The sequence below is a fragment of the Nicotiana sylvestris genome, chromosome 7, assembly GCF_000393655.2.
Source record: "Nicotiana sylvestris chromosome 7, ASM39365v2, whole genome shotgun sequence".
Lineage (NCBI taxonomy): Eukaryota > Viridiplantae > Streptophyta > Magnoliopsida > Solanales > Solanaceae > Nicotiana > Nicotiana sylvestris.
In genome coordinates, this window is record NC_091063.1 from 40,104,071 (window position 1) to 40,121,138 (window position 17,068).

The 17,068-nt window shown below is 34.4% G+C and overlaps 1 protein-coding gene across 1 annotated transcript; it reads left to right on the top strand.

The window, feature by feature from the left end:
• Positions 1-7,073: 7,073 nt before the first annotated feature.
• On the top strand, positions 7,074-7,967 carry LOC104247173 (uncharacterized). Its single transcript, XM_009803129.1, has one exon. It carries the CDS (start codon positions 7,074-7,076, stop codon positions 7,965-7,967), a length of 894 nt encoding a protein of 297 aa, XP_009801431.1.
• The last annotated feature ends 9,101 nt before the right edge of the window (positions 7,968-17,068 follow it).

The following is a 17,068-nucleotide window of genomic DNA, read 5'->3' on the forward strand; positions in this document are numbered from 1 at the left end:
GTTTTTCAACATATGGTCTCCGCTACCTAGTTGAACTTTTTTTTAGACATAGGGTCTCCACTCCTTACTCTCATTTTTCAGCATAGGGTCTCCACTCCCTAGTTGATGTTTTTTTAGACATAGGGCCTCCACTTCCTAGTCTCCTTTTCCAATATAGGGTCTCCACTCCCTAGTTGATTTTATTTTAAACATAGGGTTTCCACTCTCTAGTCTCCTTGTCCAACATAGAGTCTCCACTCCCTAGTTGATGATTTTGTTTTAGGCATTGGGTCTTCATTCTCTAGTTTCCAACATAGGGTCTCCACTCCCTAGTTGATATTGTTTTAGGCATAGGGTCTCCACTCCCTAGTCGCTTTTCCAACATAGGGTCTTCACTCCCTAGTTGAAGTTATTTTAGACATAGGGTCTCCATTCCTTAGTCTCTTTTACAACATAGAATATCAAGTCCTTAATTGATTTTTTTAGGACATAGGGTCTCCACTCCCTAGTCTATTTTTCCAACATAGGGTCTCCATTCCCTATTTGAAGTTATTTTAGACATAGAGTCTCCACTCCCTAGTCGCTTTTCCAACATAGGGTCTCCACTCATAGTTGATTTCTTTTAGGACATAAGTTCTCCACTCCTAGTCGCTTTTCCAACATAGGGTCTACACTCCCTAGTTGAAGTTATTTTAGACATAGGGTCTCCACTCCCTAGTTTCTTTTCCAACATAGGGTCTCCACTCCCTAGTTAATTTTTTTTAGGACATAGGATCTTCACTCCCTAGTCTGCTTTTCTAACATAGGGTCTCCACTCTCTAGTTGAAGTTATCTTAGACATAGGGTCTTCATTTCCTAGTCTCTTTTCTAACACATGGTCTCCACTCCCAAGTTGCTTTCATTTTAGACATAGGTCTCCACTCCCTAGTCTCTATTTTCTCAGGGTACGCCAATCCCGACTTTTATTGCTTTCAATAATGAAGTAGGATTTTGTTACAAATAACTCACGATATTTTTCTAGTGAAAACCGGGGCAGAAAAATTTTGTTTGTTTGTGTGTTTTGGTGTTTGAGCAGGTTTTTACCTCAAGGCACAGGGTTCGAGATGACTAAAAAGAAGTCTCAATCCAAAATAACGAAAAAAAAAAGAAAAAGAAATGAATCCAAAATACAGAAGCGGAGAAAAGATGTGGACTACTCAAGACATGACTGAAGTCCCGAGCTTTGCATGTCCTATTTTGATCCGAAGAAACCATAGAAGAATAAACTAGCACCTGCAGTTAGCAAGCATCAATATTCAGATCAGAGTCTGCGTGAAGAACCAGCCAAGACCCAAGATCAAGCTTCAAAAGACTTATAGATAGGAATCTTGTAACTGGTAGCTGATAGGCTTTTTAGTTTTTTTCTTTTGATTTTGGTGTAATAAGGAGCTCAGCAAGCAGTATCAGCAGCAAGCAGTATCAGCAGCAACAGTAGTGAAATCACAAATACCCAGTAGCCTAGCTACCAAAATTTCCAGAACTACACTAACATGATTCCTTTATAGCCAAGGATATGTAGGCAACCTCTGAAGCAAGGTTCAGTCAAACATTTTAAAATGCTTCCCATGGAGTGTCAAACAGGCAAAAATTGCTCGTAATAGCTCACTTTATCTTTGCCCTACAAAATATTCCTACAAAATCCACAAAAATAAACCTTTTCTTATTGTTTTTGATTTTTATAGAATTTTTAGGAATTATTTTTAATTGTTTCCATTTAGTTGTATTTTTGTGCATATTAAAACCATAAAAATCACAAAAAAATATTTAATTCTTTATTGCATAGCATTTTAGATCTTAATTGAATTTAGGATTTAATTATATTAATTGAATGAATAAATAGATGAAAATCACAAAAAGAATACAATGGTCATTTTTATATTTTTAGCTCTTAGTTTTAAATTGATTAGAATCAAGTTAATTAATTATTTAAATATTAAAAAATAGTAAAATAAGTCAATTTTTACAAAATGGTTTAATTTGGATTATTGAGTTGTAGTGTCTAATTTTGCAACATTTAAAGCATAAAAAGAAAAGAAGGCTGCTAAGGTTAAAATCGGACTTGGACCAGCAATCAGGCCCAGTCCTTTACCAAAAGGAATTTTTACATCCCTATGCCATATAGGAAACTATATTACCCTCAATGTTTAAGATTTGATATAATTACATTTAGTATACCTAATTACCAATTCTATACCATAAGATGTTTTAACTATACATTAATTGTACCTTATATCACTCCTTAATTTATGGTACTGTATATTCCTTCATATCCCCAACCCCACGTTTCTCTCTCCTAAACCCACGCTCTCACCCACGTATCACCACAGTGTAATTACACCAAATTACTTCACAAGTTAGTTTCGCTTCAAAATGATTCAACATTATTATCAGATACAAATCTTGAACATATTGTATTTAGTATTGCATCTAACGAGAAAGCATGGTCTACTAGGAAAGAATTAGTTAAAATGTGGTGGAAGGCTGGTTCAAAAATGTGGGGTTGTATTTTTCTTGAAAAAATGCCATCCAATTACACATATAATACTACAGAAAATGATTCTTTACCTCCGATTTGCATTTTTGGGGACACATCAAGATTTAAATATACGTTTAAAGGTGGAACCCCATCAACAATTCGTGTTGCACGAGTTGTGACTGAGACGGTGGCATTAAATCATCCAAATGTTATGTGGTATGTTTTTGGATTGGGTGTTGTTGTAAATAATTGGGAATATGGTCTGGAGTTTATATCTCAATTTTGAGGGGTTTTGGAGAAGATTAGACTGGGTTTTGGCTGAATTTCAGATTGGAGAAGAAGAAGAAGAAGACATGACATACATTATATTGCAGAAATTGTAGATAAATTGTAGAATGTTATTTATTTATTTTTGAGCTTTGTGTTTTTGTGTTAAAAGTTTTAATGAGAGCTTGTTATTCCACTTCGTTTGTTTTGGAGCTAACTTGTGCAGAGGAGAAGATGTTTTTTAAGTTATATATAATGTTATACCTTTAAATTTAAGGAAGTATGGTTTTATTGTATTTAAAGAGGCGTGAATTTGTAGAATAGGTTGAATGTGAGGAATGAGTCAAATGAGACTCACAATGGCTTGTTTTCTACATTTAATCTACAACAAAACTACATATCATTTGAAAAATTAATATGAAAATACAGAATTTTAATATTTCCACAAATTATCTACAAAATTTATTAGGAAAATCTATCCCTTCATTATGTTTTTTTGGATTCCATATTTTGCATAGCAGTTTTATAAGGAGTAACAAGAGCATATAGGAGAATCACAGAATTGTAGCATAATTGGGATTTTTGACATAATTGCGTTTTTTCAGAAGATTTGTAGAAGTTTTAGTGGTTTTTTGTTTGTGAAAACAAAAAATAAAGCATCTACAATTAGAATACAAATAATCTACAATTTATCTACAAAATATCTACAAACTAGGTACATATTTGGAAGCGACATGCTTCCTCTGAAATATATGTTTCATATTTTTTATACATATTTTCGTCCAAAACAGTACTAAATCATCCACTTTAATACAATTTTTATACAATGTTGTTCAACTTTCATACAATAGGTAAATGAATAAAATAAAAATAAATAAACAATAGTCTATAAATTTTTCTACAATTTCTGCAATATAATGTATGTCATGTCTTCTTCTTCTTCTTCGAGTTTTAATCTGAAATTCAGTCAAAACCAAGTCTAATCTTCACCAAAACCCCTCAAAATTGAGATATAAACTCTAAACCATATTCCCAATTATTTTCAACAACACCCAATCCAAACAAATAATGATTTTTGAAAACCCAAATTTGAATTCAAAGCTTTCAAGCTTTTTAATGGTTGTCAATGGTGGAATTGCTGCTCTCTTTTCATTTTGCTTTGTATTACTGTAATTTGGGATTGAGAGATAGAGAGAGATGTAGAGAGAATTCTGGAAACAGAGTGTATCGCAAAAACAGAGCATGAAAAATCTTGTCCTGCGTTGTGGAAGATCAGAGTGAAGCCGACGATAATTATGGAATGTGCGTGATCTGCGTTTGTGGAAGATCTTTAAGAATATTTAATTCCCCAATTTTAGCGCGCCTAAATAAGGAATCCTACAGCTACAATGATTCCTTATTTAATGCATTGTCTATATTTTGTAGGAATACTATTAGCATGAAGGGTAATATGTAAATTATGAACATATTTGGTAATATAGTTTCTTATATGGTATAGGAACAAAAATTTCCTAATCAAAATTTGCCCACAAATCCCACAAAACCATCCCAATTCCCACTATCCAAATTCGGTCCATTTTTCACCTCCCAAAACGACGCCATCAGCCTTCCAAACGGCGTCGTTCCATCATCCCTCTCTGTAAATGACCTAACCCTCACCCTAATTGAAAATTTAGAATCTCCCTATTTGAGGATAAAACCCTAGCGTCGCCCCTCCCTCCTCTCAAACACTCCCCTCACACCTAAGAACCCTAGCCGCCGACCCCTCTTCCTTTTATCTCTATCACACAAGCCCATTCTCACCTCACTATCATTCGGATACAGATACGAGATAGTGAGGAACAAATCCCCAGATTCAAAGCTAGGAAAAACTGAGGTCTGAGAATGAAATTTTAGGAGCTTTTGTTGGATTATGAAGCCGCCGAAGGTTCATTTGGTCTGGGATTACACAGTTTCTGCTGCTGCTTCGCTCTCAACTGCCTTTAAATTCCATCTGCTATTTATGACCTTTATTTGGCAATTGGATTTATTAAATTAGTTCTTGCGCGTTAGGTCTGTACTGAAATTCTATTTTTCTTCCAGATCTGTTCTAATATAAAAACGTGTTTGTCTTCTATTGTATCTGCTATTTGTTTGGATCTATTGACTTCGATTTTAGTTTAGACTTGAAAAAAATGATATCTAGTCTACTGTGAAGTCATAGCTGTTCTATGAATTTTGTTTTTATTTTTTTATGTTATTATTTTATTATTATAATTGTTTGGAGTTATTAACTTTGACCTAGTTTTAGCATAAGAAATAAAATGCTTGTGGAATCAGTAGAACCCATTTACAGATTGGGTATGACTTTTGAATCAGTAAAATGCTCGAGATCTGGCATTTAGCGTAAATGGTGTAAAGCGGTCATATTGTTGTAGTTGATTATAGAATAAGTTGCGTATTTAAATTGAATTCTAATTTAAACCTGTATTTCTCTGTTTTAAGTTCATTGTGGCTGTATTTGAAAGTTGATGCATGATGCATGCTCAATGCTTTAAACGAATACGAGCGGTTTAATCGAATTGAACGTACTAAATCCCACAACTGTTTAATCGAATTAAATGTACTAAATCCCACAACTGTTCATAATAGTTGAATCCTACATACACCATTTCTCTTTTCCATAATCTATGCCCTTTTACCATCATCTCAAATTTAGGAAAAGGAAACAAATCATGAATATCCATATAATGCTTTACGTGCGTTCTTTAATTCATTATCGTGATTATATATACATTCGCGTGATATAATTTTGATTTCTAAAAATAAATCAAAGTACGCGTTCACGCGACTTTGGACATAACAATCTTAATAATTAATAAAGCTTGACAAATTGTGTACACGTACGCGTGACATGATTTTAACGCCCCAAATAAAGCGGATTTACACACATGTAATCCGTTTCAAAGATAAATCCATAAACGTCATAATTAAAAGCGGTAAAAAGGTAAATGTACATAGGTTCTAAAATAAGTATTTAAATAATTTAATTAAGCCAGGTATGATTAAAGCCGTGCTAAAATCACAGAATCCTAGAAGGCCTAACACCTTCTCCCGGGTTAATAGAATTTCTTACCCGGTCTTCTGATTTTTGCACATTTTAAACAGAGTCAAATTTCCTCGATTTGAAATTTTAAAATAAACCGGTGATTTGGGAAACCATAGAATTATCCCAAGTGGTGACTCTGAATTAAATAACTAATCCCATTTCATTTAATGTCACTTTAATGGGAAAAACTCCCCGATCTCTCGGAAAAAAGAAGGTGTGACAATAATTAAGGTATTCATAGTCTTCGAGAATAATTAAAATTAAGGGTAGACAAGAAAAGAAAAATTAATTTCTCTTGAACTTCTCAAATGATAAAATAATTTGAGACAACTATTTTTAGAAATCTAGGATAATACTAATTCTTTCATAATTTGCTTCTAAACCAAACGACCCTACGACTTTGAAAAGTGTCTGAAAGTGGCAAAAGAATCGCAGCACACCCATTGTCTTAAAATCCATTACTCAAATGGTCACTCAACTATCCCACATTATCTCCTAAAGTTACTTTACTTTCGTTTGTAACAACAAAGTCACTGAACTATGTTTATTGCACTCAGAAGGTCACTCAACTAGATTTTCCAAATTTTGGATTGCCAAATACCTATTTTACCCTCTAAATTATAAACATTTATCTTCTTTTTTTAAAAAAACTTTTTAATATTATAATTTTCTCTTTTAATTTATATTATGGACTTACCTATAAAATAAATAAATATTATTTATAAATTAAAAAAATAGAAAGTATTTAAGCATATATAATGCTGGATAACAAAATAATGAGCATAGTAAAAAAATAATTAGAATAATATGTTGGTAATAATAACTTTAGTATTAACAACAAAAATTCAAAATTTATTTACACAATTCAGATGAATAAAAATAAAGGTTGTAAAATATATATTCCATGCACATAATATAAAAATAATTATTTAAATAAAGGTATTTTTATAATATACATTATATATTCTTGAAAATTATGCTCAATTATATTATTATATTTCTACCAACTTTTCGACACACAAAGTTATATCACCGGAAAGCAGATGAACTATCTGTATATGGTAAAATATGCTATGTTAAGTCGTGCATGGGTTTGTCAATTACTCCTCCCCTTATCTAACCTAATTTATTGGTCTCTTCTCCATGTTATTTTTTCATTGATCCCAATAATCAACTACATTGAACAATGTGACAATAAAAGCAGTAAAGGAAAAAAAATCTGGTATGGAAAAAGAAGAAACTGAAACAACAACCCAACACATACCACCAAAGCCACCAGATATTACTACCATATATACCACATCTACCACTATCACACCCAAAACTACTAATGGCACAAGTGCAGGCCTCCAAACAACCTTCAAGGAAAAACTACTGGCACCAGAATTCATGATACATATTAACATGCCAGAAGATGAACAAACAATGGAAGAGCAACAATTAACAGAGGACCAAATACCACAAACATCAAACGACTTGCAGGAAGGTATAAGAACAATCCATCTAACAGAAGAAGATAAAAATAGAATGTATCTACCATGGAGATACTCTCTGATCATTAAGCTACTAGGCAAACGAATACAACATCAATACCTAAAGAAGAAATTGCAGAAAATGTGGAAACCATCGGATAACTTCCCACTAATAGATCTGGGATCCGACTATTTCATAGTCAAGTTCAACAAAGAAGAAAATATGGTCAGTGCACTCCAAAATGGACCCCGGTTCATCAATGGTTTCTTCCTATCCCTCAAAAAATGGGAACCAAATTTTGTAGCAAGCCATGCTACCCAAGAGAGGTCGGCAATTTGGATACGTCTTCCTCAGTTGCCCACCGAGTTCTATGATGCAATTATACTTAAGAAAATAGGCAACACCATAGGAAACCTACTGAAGATTGATGCCTGTACAAGTGCAGCACTAAGAGGAAGATACGCACGACTATGCATTGAAATGAAACTTGAAGAGCCAGTCCAATCTTGTATACTCATAGGCAATTACAAACAAGAAATCATATATGAAGGAGAGCACATCCTCTGCAAAGCCTGTGGAAGACTAGAACATACTATCCACCACTGCCCTCACACCAAACTTACACCAGCATCTCCAGACCTATAACACACGTCGGTTACCCCCAACACCCCAACTAACCGGTGGCAAACAATTGCGTTCCATAAGAAGAATAAAACACATGCAAACACACCACACCCAGTAGCAACAAGGAGTAGCATAGCACCACAGAGACCTCTTCACCAAGGCATTCAAAACAGACACACAGGTATTAAGGTCAAAATCTTTGAAGCAACCACAGGTAAGTATCTCCACACTCAAAAACTTTCCTATAGATTGAAAGAAACTGATGAATCCCAATCTTTAAGAAACACCCCAACACACTCTGTCAAAAATCGAAAAATTATGCACTCAACTGGGAACTCAACTAGAATAACAGACCATCACATCCCCAGCCAATCCCAACCTCTCAATAACAAATTCAAATCTCTTCAGGAACTTGAGGAAGACGAAGAGATGGAAATTTCGACAAATATTCCTCTGAAACAACAAAACCCTTCCTCTCCCTCATACAAGGACTCTTCGATACATCCAAGAAACCAAGCCACACCTGAAATGCCATGTGTCTATTAGGTGGCCTCAACCAATAACCATGCAGTACACTTGCATGACAAGTTGTCATTATGTCTAGAAGCTATTGACAACTATAACCTAGACGCTAATCACTCCATGCATGCACTCAACCCTCAATATCCAGGTGACAAATCGGACACCATGAATTACACATGCACACACTTGTCAATGGACACTGTCCAAATGGCAAAACCTATGGACACAACTAACCAAACGGATGTTATATACTCACACACGCCAACCCCACCCAATCAAACCCATCTTGAATCTAATACAAAAGATACACAATCATTCCCCTCACCTTTTCAGCAGCCCTCCAAAAACCTTTTAATAATTAACTCCCAACAATCAAATGCCAAATCTTCTACTACCACTGAACAAAAGGTCTCGACTGACACTATTAACTCACAAAGTGCCCAGACACTCCTTCCACATTCCAACAGTGAATTCCAACAATCCAAACAATCCCATGCACAACCCGAATCTAGTTTATGCAACTCAACCACAACACCCGGATCATCAACCTACCTCATGGATCGAGCAGGGACTCCAAGGTCAAGCCCTTTTCTTCTCAATGATGATAGAGGGGCAGGAAGTCATGATAATCATACAAAACCCAAACTTCTTAGCACAAGTAGTGGCGGAGGGGATTAGAATGGCCATGTACAATTACATGAATCATATGTGGATGGCAAACATTCTCGACCCTCTAGCCCCAACAGTAGCCCCTGCCCTTTACCACACAATGCACAACTATTGGAATCTCCCACAACACTTCAATTCCCTCCTGAACATGAACTAAATGTTCGACCTCCCTTTTTTCCCATCACAGGAGGTGACAGAGATGAACCCTTTATTCTTCCCTTGGACACCACAACAAACACAACCTCCCACTCATATGGACCCTCCAATGGAACAAGGTCCAAACGGGGACCAGGAAATTCCAAAGGCAGAAAAAATAGTGATACCTCCCCCTCTAGGAAGAAGCTCTTTCACAGAAATATCAACAATAAGAGATATAGACCTTATGATCTTTTCGGAGAGGGAGGACAGGAAATACATACTACGCTGTCCAGTGTCACTCCAAAATGCTCAATAAAGATAACTCCACCAATCAACACCATGACAGTAAAATATGCAGTGCTACTGAATCCAACACTGAGGGGCAGCCCCCTCATGAAGGGAAAATTATGTCCCTACCCTCCAAAATCACTCTCATCTCATGAATACACCTACTAGCATAATCATTTGGAATGTAAGGGGTGCAAACAATGCAGAATTCAGGCGCAACTTTAGGGAACTTGTCAACAACCACAATCCATGCATGGTGACACTATTGGAGACAAAAATGGACAACCATGCAAGCCTTAGGGAAGATTTCAACTTCTTTGACTATATAGAAAATCCAGCTGTAGGACGAGCTGGAGGAATGGTGATCATGTGGGTTGACACATTGATAGCTGTGGAGAGAGTTAGGCAAACTGACCAGGAGCTTCATGCACTAGTCCAGGTATTGCCAAATCATAATCCTTGACTTTTTAGTTCTATTTATGCTAGCAACTCCTTGGTAAATAGATTAGACTTACGGAATAACCTTAAAAATATTTTTGCAAATTATAAAGGACCCTGGATGATGGGTGGTGATTTCAACGATGTACTAAATCAAAATGAGAAATGGGGAGGCATAAGTGTTAACAGAAATAGATCTTCAAATTTTAGGTCTTGTGTCAACCACTGTAACTTAATTGATCTAGGTTTTAAAGGCACTAGATACACATGGTCCAACCATATGAGGCAAGGTCTCATACTAGAAAGACAAGATCGATGCCTTGCAAATGAGTCCTGTCTAGAACAATACCCGTCAGTGCTAGTTACTCATCTCCTAAAAACATACTCAGATCATAACCCTTTACTATTTAGACTTACAAACACTAGGACATTTACCAAAAAAACCTTTTAGATTAGAAAAATATTGGCTAAGCCACCTGGAGTTTAGTAAAATTGTTGAGAAAAGTTGGAATAATAGAAACCTTAATGATACCCAAGCTTGCTTCAAAGATAATGTTAGTGAATGGAGTGCCCAAAATTTTGGTAATATCTTTGCTAATAAGAAGAGATTACTTGATAGAATTAAGGGTATCCAAAACTCACCTAGATACACCTTTAGCACCTACCTTAGAAACTTAGAACATACTCTTATTATTGAGTATAACAATATCCTCCGACTAGAGGAAGATTATTGGAAAATTAGATCTCGGATAAACTGGCTCAATGAGGGGGACGCAAATACAAATTTTTTTCACATATCTGTCCTTAACAGGCGAAGGCATAATAGTATCTCCTTTTTCAAAGATAATTCAGATAACTGGATCACAAATCGCCAAAAAATCATTGAACATACACACCTCTACTTCAAAGACATATTCGCCACCAACCATACACTATCGGAATGGAATACTATCAATAGTGCCTACAAAAGTTTCTCCAATATAAATCTCTCATCCTTAGATAGACCTCTAACCACTCATGAAATTATTTCTGCAGTATACTCCTTCAAGTCACACAAGGCCCCGGGGACGGATGGCATGCACCCAATATTCTATCAACGTCACTGGAATATTGTGGGTCCTTCTGTCATACGACTATGCAAAGAAGCTTTCTCCCTATCCAGAATCCCTAAGGAAATAAACCAAACTCTCCTCTGCCTCATTCCCAAATTTAAACATGCAAACAATCTCAATAATTTTAGATCAATAGGCCTTTGCAACACCACTTACGAAATAATCACCAAAATAATTGTCAACAGGATCAAGCCTTTTCTTCCTGAACTAATCAGTCCTTGTCAAGCAAGTTTCTTAAAAGATAGGAGGGCTTGTGATAATGGAATTATTATACAAGAAGTGATCAACCAATTCAAAAAATAAAAGGGGAGAAATGGTCAATTAATTATTAAAATAGACCTTGAAAAAGCTTTTGATAGGTTAGAATGGTCTTTTGTGTACAAAGCCCTCATTTTCTTTAAATTCCCACCAAAAATCACATCCCTGATCATGAACTGCATAACCACTAGTCAAATAGCCGTCTTAGTCAATGGGGGACAAACAAATTACTTTGAACCATCGAGAGGGATCATACAAGGGGATCTACTATCCCCCTATCTGTTCATCCTTACCATGGAATTGCTATCAGTTTACATACATTACCAAGTCGATATTTCCCTATGGAACCCAATCAAAATTGGACCAAAAAGACCCCTAGTATCACATATCTTTTACGCAGACGATTTAACATTCACGACCCAAGCAAATAGGAAAACAATCAATTCTATTCATCATTCTCTAACAATCTTTTGCTCCCTCTCAGGCCACAAAATCAATAACAATAAATCAAAAATTCTATTCTCTGGATTGCTCCACTACCCTAAAAGACTACATAATCAACCTTTTTAACATTAAACAGACCACCCAGTTTGAAAAATATTTGAGCTTCCCAATTATCAATAATAGGCCCAAACCATTGGATTTTCAATTTGTAATTGACAACTTGAGAAATAAGCTCTCTAGCTGGAAAACAAACTTTCTGACACTTGCAGGACGAGCAACCCTTGCAAAAGCATCCCTCAATGCTATCCCTAACCATAACATGCAATACATATCCCTCCCAAAGAAAACCCTTCACCAAATTGACAAAATCCAGCTGGATTTTATTTGGGGGACAACCGCTACTAAAAGAAAGATCCACTACGTTTCGTGGGATATTTTAACCCTCCAAAGGACCTAAGTGGCCTAGGGATACCAAAAGCATGGCATAAAAACCAAGCCATCCTAGCAGGTCTGGTTTGGAGACTATTTACCAACTCATCCACACTGTGGGCAGATACTCTAATCCAGAACAACTGTAACAGGACCAATATCAAGGTCACCTCCTTCATTTGGCAAAATGTCATGAAAGGGTGGGAAACCATCAGCAAGGGACTTGCTTGGGATATTGGAAATGAAAAATCCATAAACTTCTACTACGGCTGCTGGGCCCCAAACAAAACGAATATCCGCTCAATCATTCATGGTCCTCTAACCAAAAATGAGAGCAACTTGACTCTTGATCAGGTCTAGGTAAATAATCGGTGGGACTGGTCAAAAATATCATTTGAACTACCCACCAATGTTACCTCAGACATCACTGCCAGCCCCCTCACACAAAACCCCTATGCAGTGGACACACCCCTGTGGATGCCAAACATAAATGACACCTTTACCACCCGCTTAGTCTATAAATTACTGCACCAACACATCCCAAAAACAACCGACTATGATTGGATCTGAAAACTACACACCCTAAATAAAATCAATTTTTTCCTATGGTAGTGTTTTAAAAATAGGCTGCCCACAAACTCCTACCTTCAGCAAATCGGAGTTACAATGGAGAATACTTGCGCAATTTGTAAGAGAGCAGAAGAAACCATAACTCACATCTTCCTAGAATGTTCCGTAGCCCAGATATTTTGGGAGACTGTAAGCATGAACACTAACAACATCCCTCACAACAAATACTGGCTTTTAGCTATTAAAAACCTCCAAATACCAGTTAACCATAGCTTCATAACCTGGGAGGATGTATTTTCTTTTGCAATATGACACCTCTAGCTAAATAGAAACAATAGTTGCTTTCATAATTCTTCAAACACCATAAACTATCACATGGTTAATACACGAGCCATTGAATTTAAGTTATTAGCATCCAACTATAAAGGCACAACACACAAAACTCCGGTATACATCAAGTGGTACCCACCACCATCTCACAAGTATAAACTAAATATTGATGCCTCCATGGATAAACATAATACGGGAGGCATTGGGGGTGTAATTAGAAACAGTGGTGGAGACTGGATTATAGGCTTCTTCAACAGGATCAAAGCCTATAACTCCACACATGCAGAATTGCAAGCACTCCAGGCAGGTTTGAATTTGGCATATGAACAATGACTAGCACCACTGGAGATTGACACTGATTCAACGGATATAATTAAACTGCTTCAACACAATATATCCCCCGCCTATATTAACACTATCTTAGAATGCAGGTACTTGTTGAAAAAACTGGGAAATCCAGTGATCCGGCATAGTTTCCGCGAAGGCAACAAGGTGGCACACGTGTTGTGTAAATGGGGTTCCAAGCATCACCTAAGCTCTACAACTACTATTTGCACTCACCTCCGGACGCAGCAAAGAAGGCAATCCAAGATGACAAAAATGAAGTTTTAACTACTAGACTAATATCAAGCTCTATATGTAATATATAAGCAGTACTTGGGAACCGTAGTATTATCCCTGCTATTACTAACAGCGATGTAATGCCCCCTAACCTTTTATGAATGAATCTATCCCTATTTCCCCAAAAAACAAAGTCGTGCATGGAATATATATAATATAATTGAGCATAATTTTTAAGAATATATAATGTATATTATAAAAATATTTTTATTTAAATAATTATTTTTATATTACGTGCAAGTAATATATATTTTACAATATTTATTTTCTTTCATTCTGAATTGTGCAAATAAATATTTGAATTTTTGTTTTTAACACTAAAATTATTATTACTAACATATTATTCTAATTATTTTTTTACTATGCTCATTATTTTGTTATTCCAGCATTATATATGCTTAAATACTTTCTATTTTTTAATTTATAAATAATATTTATTTATTCTATAGGTAAGTCCATAATATAAATTAAAAGAGAAAATCATAATATTAAAAAGTTGTTTTTAAAAAAAGAAGATAAATATTTATAATTTAGAGGGTAAAATAGGTATTTGACAATCTAAAATTTGGAAAATCTAGTTGAGTGACCTTCTGAGTGCAATAGGCATAATTCAGTGACTTTGTTGTTACAAACAAAAGTAAAGTAATTTTAGGAGATAATTAAGATAATTGAATGATCATTTGAGTAATTGACTTCAGTGTCTCGTACTGAACATTTCTAAGGTTGAAATACAACTTTAAAATATCTTTGGTCGGTCAATCTACACAAGGATCACGAACTTGTGTTCCTTTGCAGAATACAGAAGTCAGATGAAAACAGCACATGAGCTGAAAATTCTCAGATTTCGATTTGTTATAGGGAATTGGAATTTCATACGGTATTTTTCCCTCTTTAAGCAAATATTAATGACAAGTCTGCTCCATTAATTAGTTAAATTATTACCTAATTAAATAAGGTACTTTCCTTTTTAGTATGTTTCAAAATAAATGATACATTTTTAAATTTGGAAATAATTCAACTTTAAACTCTTTCATTTTATCCATTTACCCTTCATGAGAAACTTTTATAGCCACACAAATGTCATGGTCTCACAAACTTTTTACCCCTTAAGCTTCTAAGACCACAAGTTTCAAAAGTCTTCTTCTTTTTTCTTAAACTCCTAGATCTATCTATCTATACTATATTAAAAGCACGAAAGCCCTATCGAAATGTTAATCGTCTTTTTTACCCTTCGTAAGTGAATTCTACATTGGATAAAATTGTAATTGTAGTAATTAATTTTTTTATTTTAAGAAAAAATATAATAGCGTGTGATTTCCTTTTGGTTCATGTTTGTTTAGGATTCTTTCCGTATTTTTTTGTATATTTTTTGTTTCGCTTAGGTTTAGGATTCTAGACTAGAATAGATTTTCTTACTTTATAGTAATGCTTTACTTACATTGTATCTTTACTTTGTTTAATTAGGTTGAGGATTTCGTTTAGGTTCAGATTATCAATAGTAGGTTTTATGTCTTCTCTTTAGGATTTTAGAATTTTAGGACCAAAATAGTTTAGAATAAGGTGGTCAATAAGGAGCTGACCACATCTATAAGAGGAACCACAATTTTTATATTTTTTATCATAAGCTCTTCGTAGTATAGACATCTATATAGATAAATTTACGTGTGATTTTGAGGTAAATTTTCTAACCTATAACATGTTCTCAAGATTAAGCAAATAACTGCAAATTGAAAAGTTGTCAATTGTAATTTTTGTTTATAATATCTGATATATATGATCATTAGTTTAAAATTGACTTATTTACACATATTGTACATGTTGTTTCAATCATTGCATTCATAACATAAAATTGGTTAGGTATTCTAAGTCATAACAATTGAAGATTTTATCAATAGAAGATTATTTTTGTTCTATGTTTATAGTTAAAATTACTACTTGTTATGCCAGCCCAAGCTGCTCGTATTTGGTATGAAAAAGTTAATTTGATTACCTCTTTTACTTTACTATATTATAATTTTAAATTTGTGTTCTTCAAGAGTAGCCTTTGGTAATTAGCATCCCTGTGTACGAAATTATGACAGTTTTATTGATTCAGGTAAATAATTTTTCTTATCTCATAAATTTTATTTTATGTAATCTCTTTTATGCGTTGTCTAATTTTCGTACGTCTTGAAAGATATTGCCTTTGTTGCAGTTCAACTATATATATATATATATATATATTATTTTTACTCCTCGAGCCTTGAGATTGAGATATTGTGTAATACCAATTTACTTAAATTATAGGCTAATTTAATATATTATTGTTGGAGGACTATCGTTCTCCAGAAGAAAACTGCAACATTGGAGGAGTCTAACTCGTTCAAACGTGATGACAAAATAAAAAGTTACTGGCTTGGCTTAATATTTTGTTAGTACGCTCATTCCGATTGGATCAAAATATATCAGTGCATTATCAAATAATTCGTTTTAATATGTTCAATCCTTATTATGGGTTCAAGTATTTCCTTTAAATTTTCTTTTAAAAAAATTACTAAATATTTTCATTGGCTTGTATGACTTTACTACCATGTTGGTATTAGAACACTTGTGGCACATGATTTCAAGGATTGAATTTACAAACGAATATGTGCTAATTAACATTTTAAGAATACAACAATTTTAAAAAAAAAATACAGGTAGATATATAATAAATTTCTAAAAGATTATTTATATATAATGTAACAAATTTAAGTGTAGTATACTGATTGACATAATTTGAGAATTTTTATGTGAAAGTTTTTTCCTTTATTGAGTTAACCCAATAAGATCAATATCGTAATTTTCAGAAATTTATATTTTTTTTCTTTTACTTTTACTATATAACTTAATTATAACTTTTAATATAATAATTATATGATTTAAAAACTTTACTTATTCTGACGGGGTACACGCGTAGAGCGCTTTAGTAATATGAAACTTAGGGAGTATTACACTATTTCATTCCTCTCGTATTCATTCGGGGATCCATTTGAACACGTGGCATAATCTGATTGATTCGATTACTATTGCTTGGAAGAAAAGTTCGTACATTGGGTTATTTGTCGACAAATGGCGGAGGAGGGAGAAAAATCATAACGTCCCCATGTGTCGGTGATGTAAAAGGGCAAAATCGTAAACTAAGAGAAAATATAAAGGGTAAAAGAGGAATTAAAATAATTTATCCCGTGTACGTAGAAAAATTGTTGTAGATGTAGGACTCTGTAGTCCAAATCTATCATCTAATTTCTCTCTCAGCATTTAACGCGGCTATCAGTTTTGGCT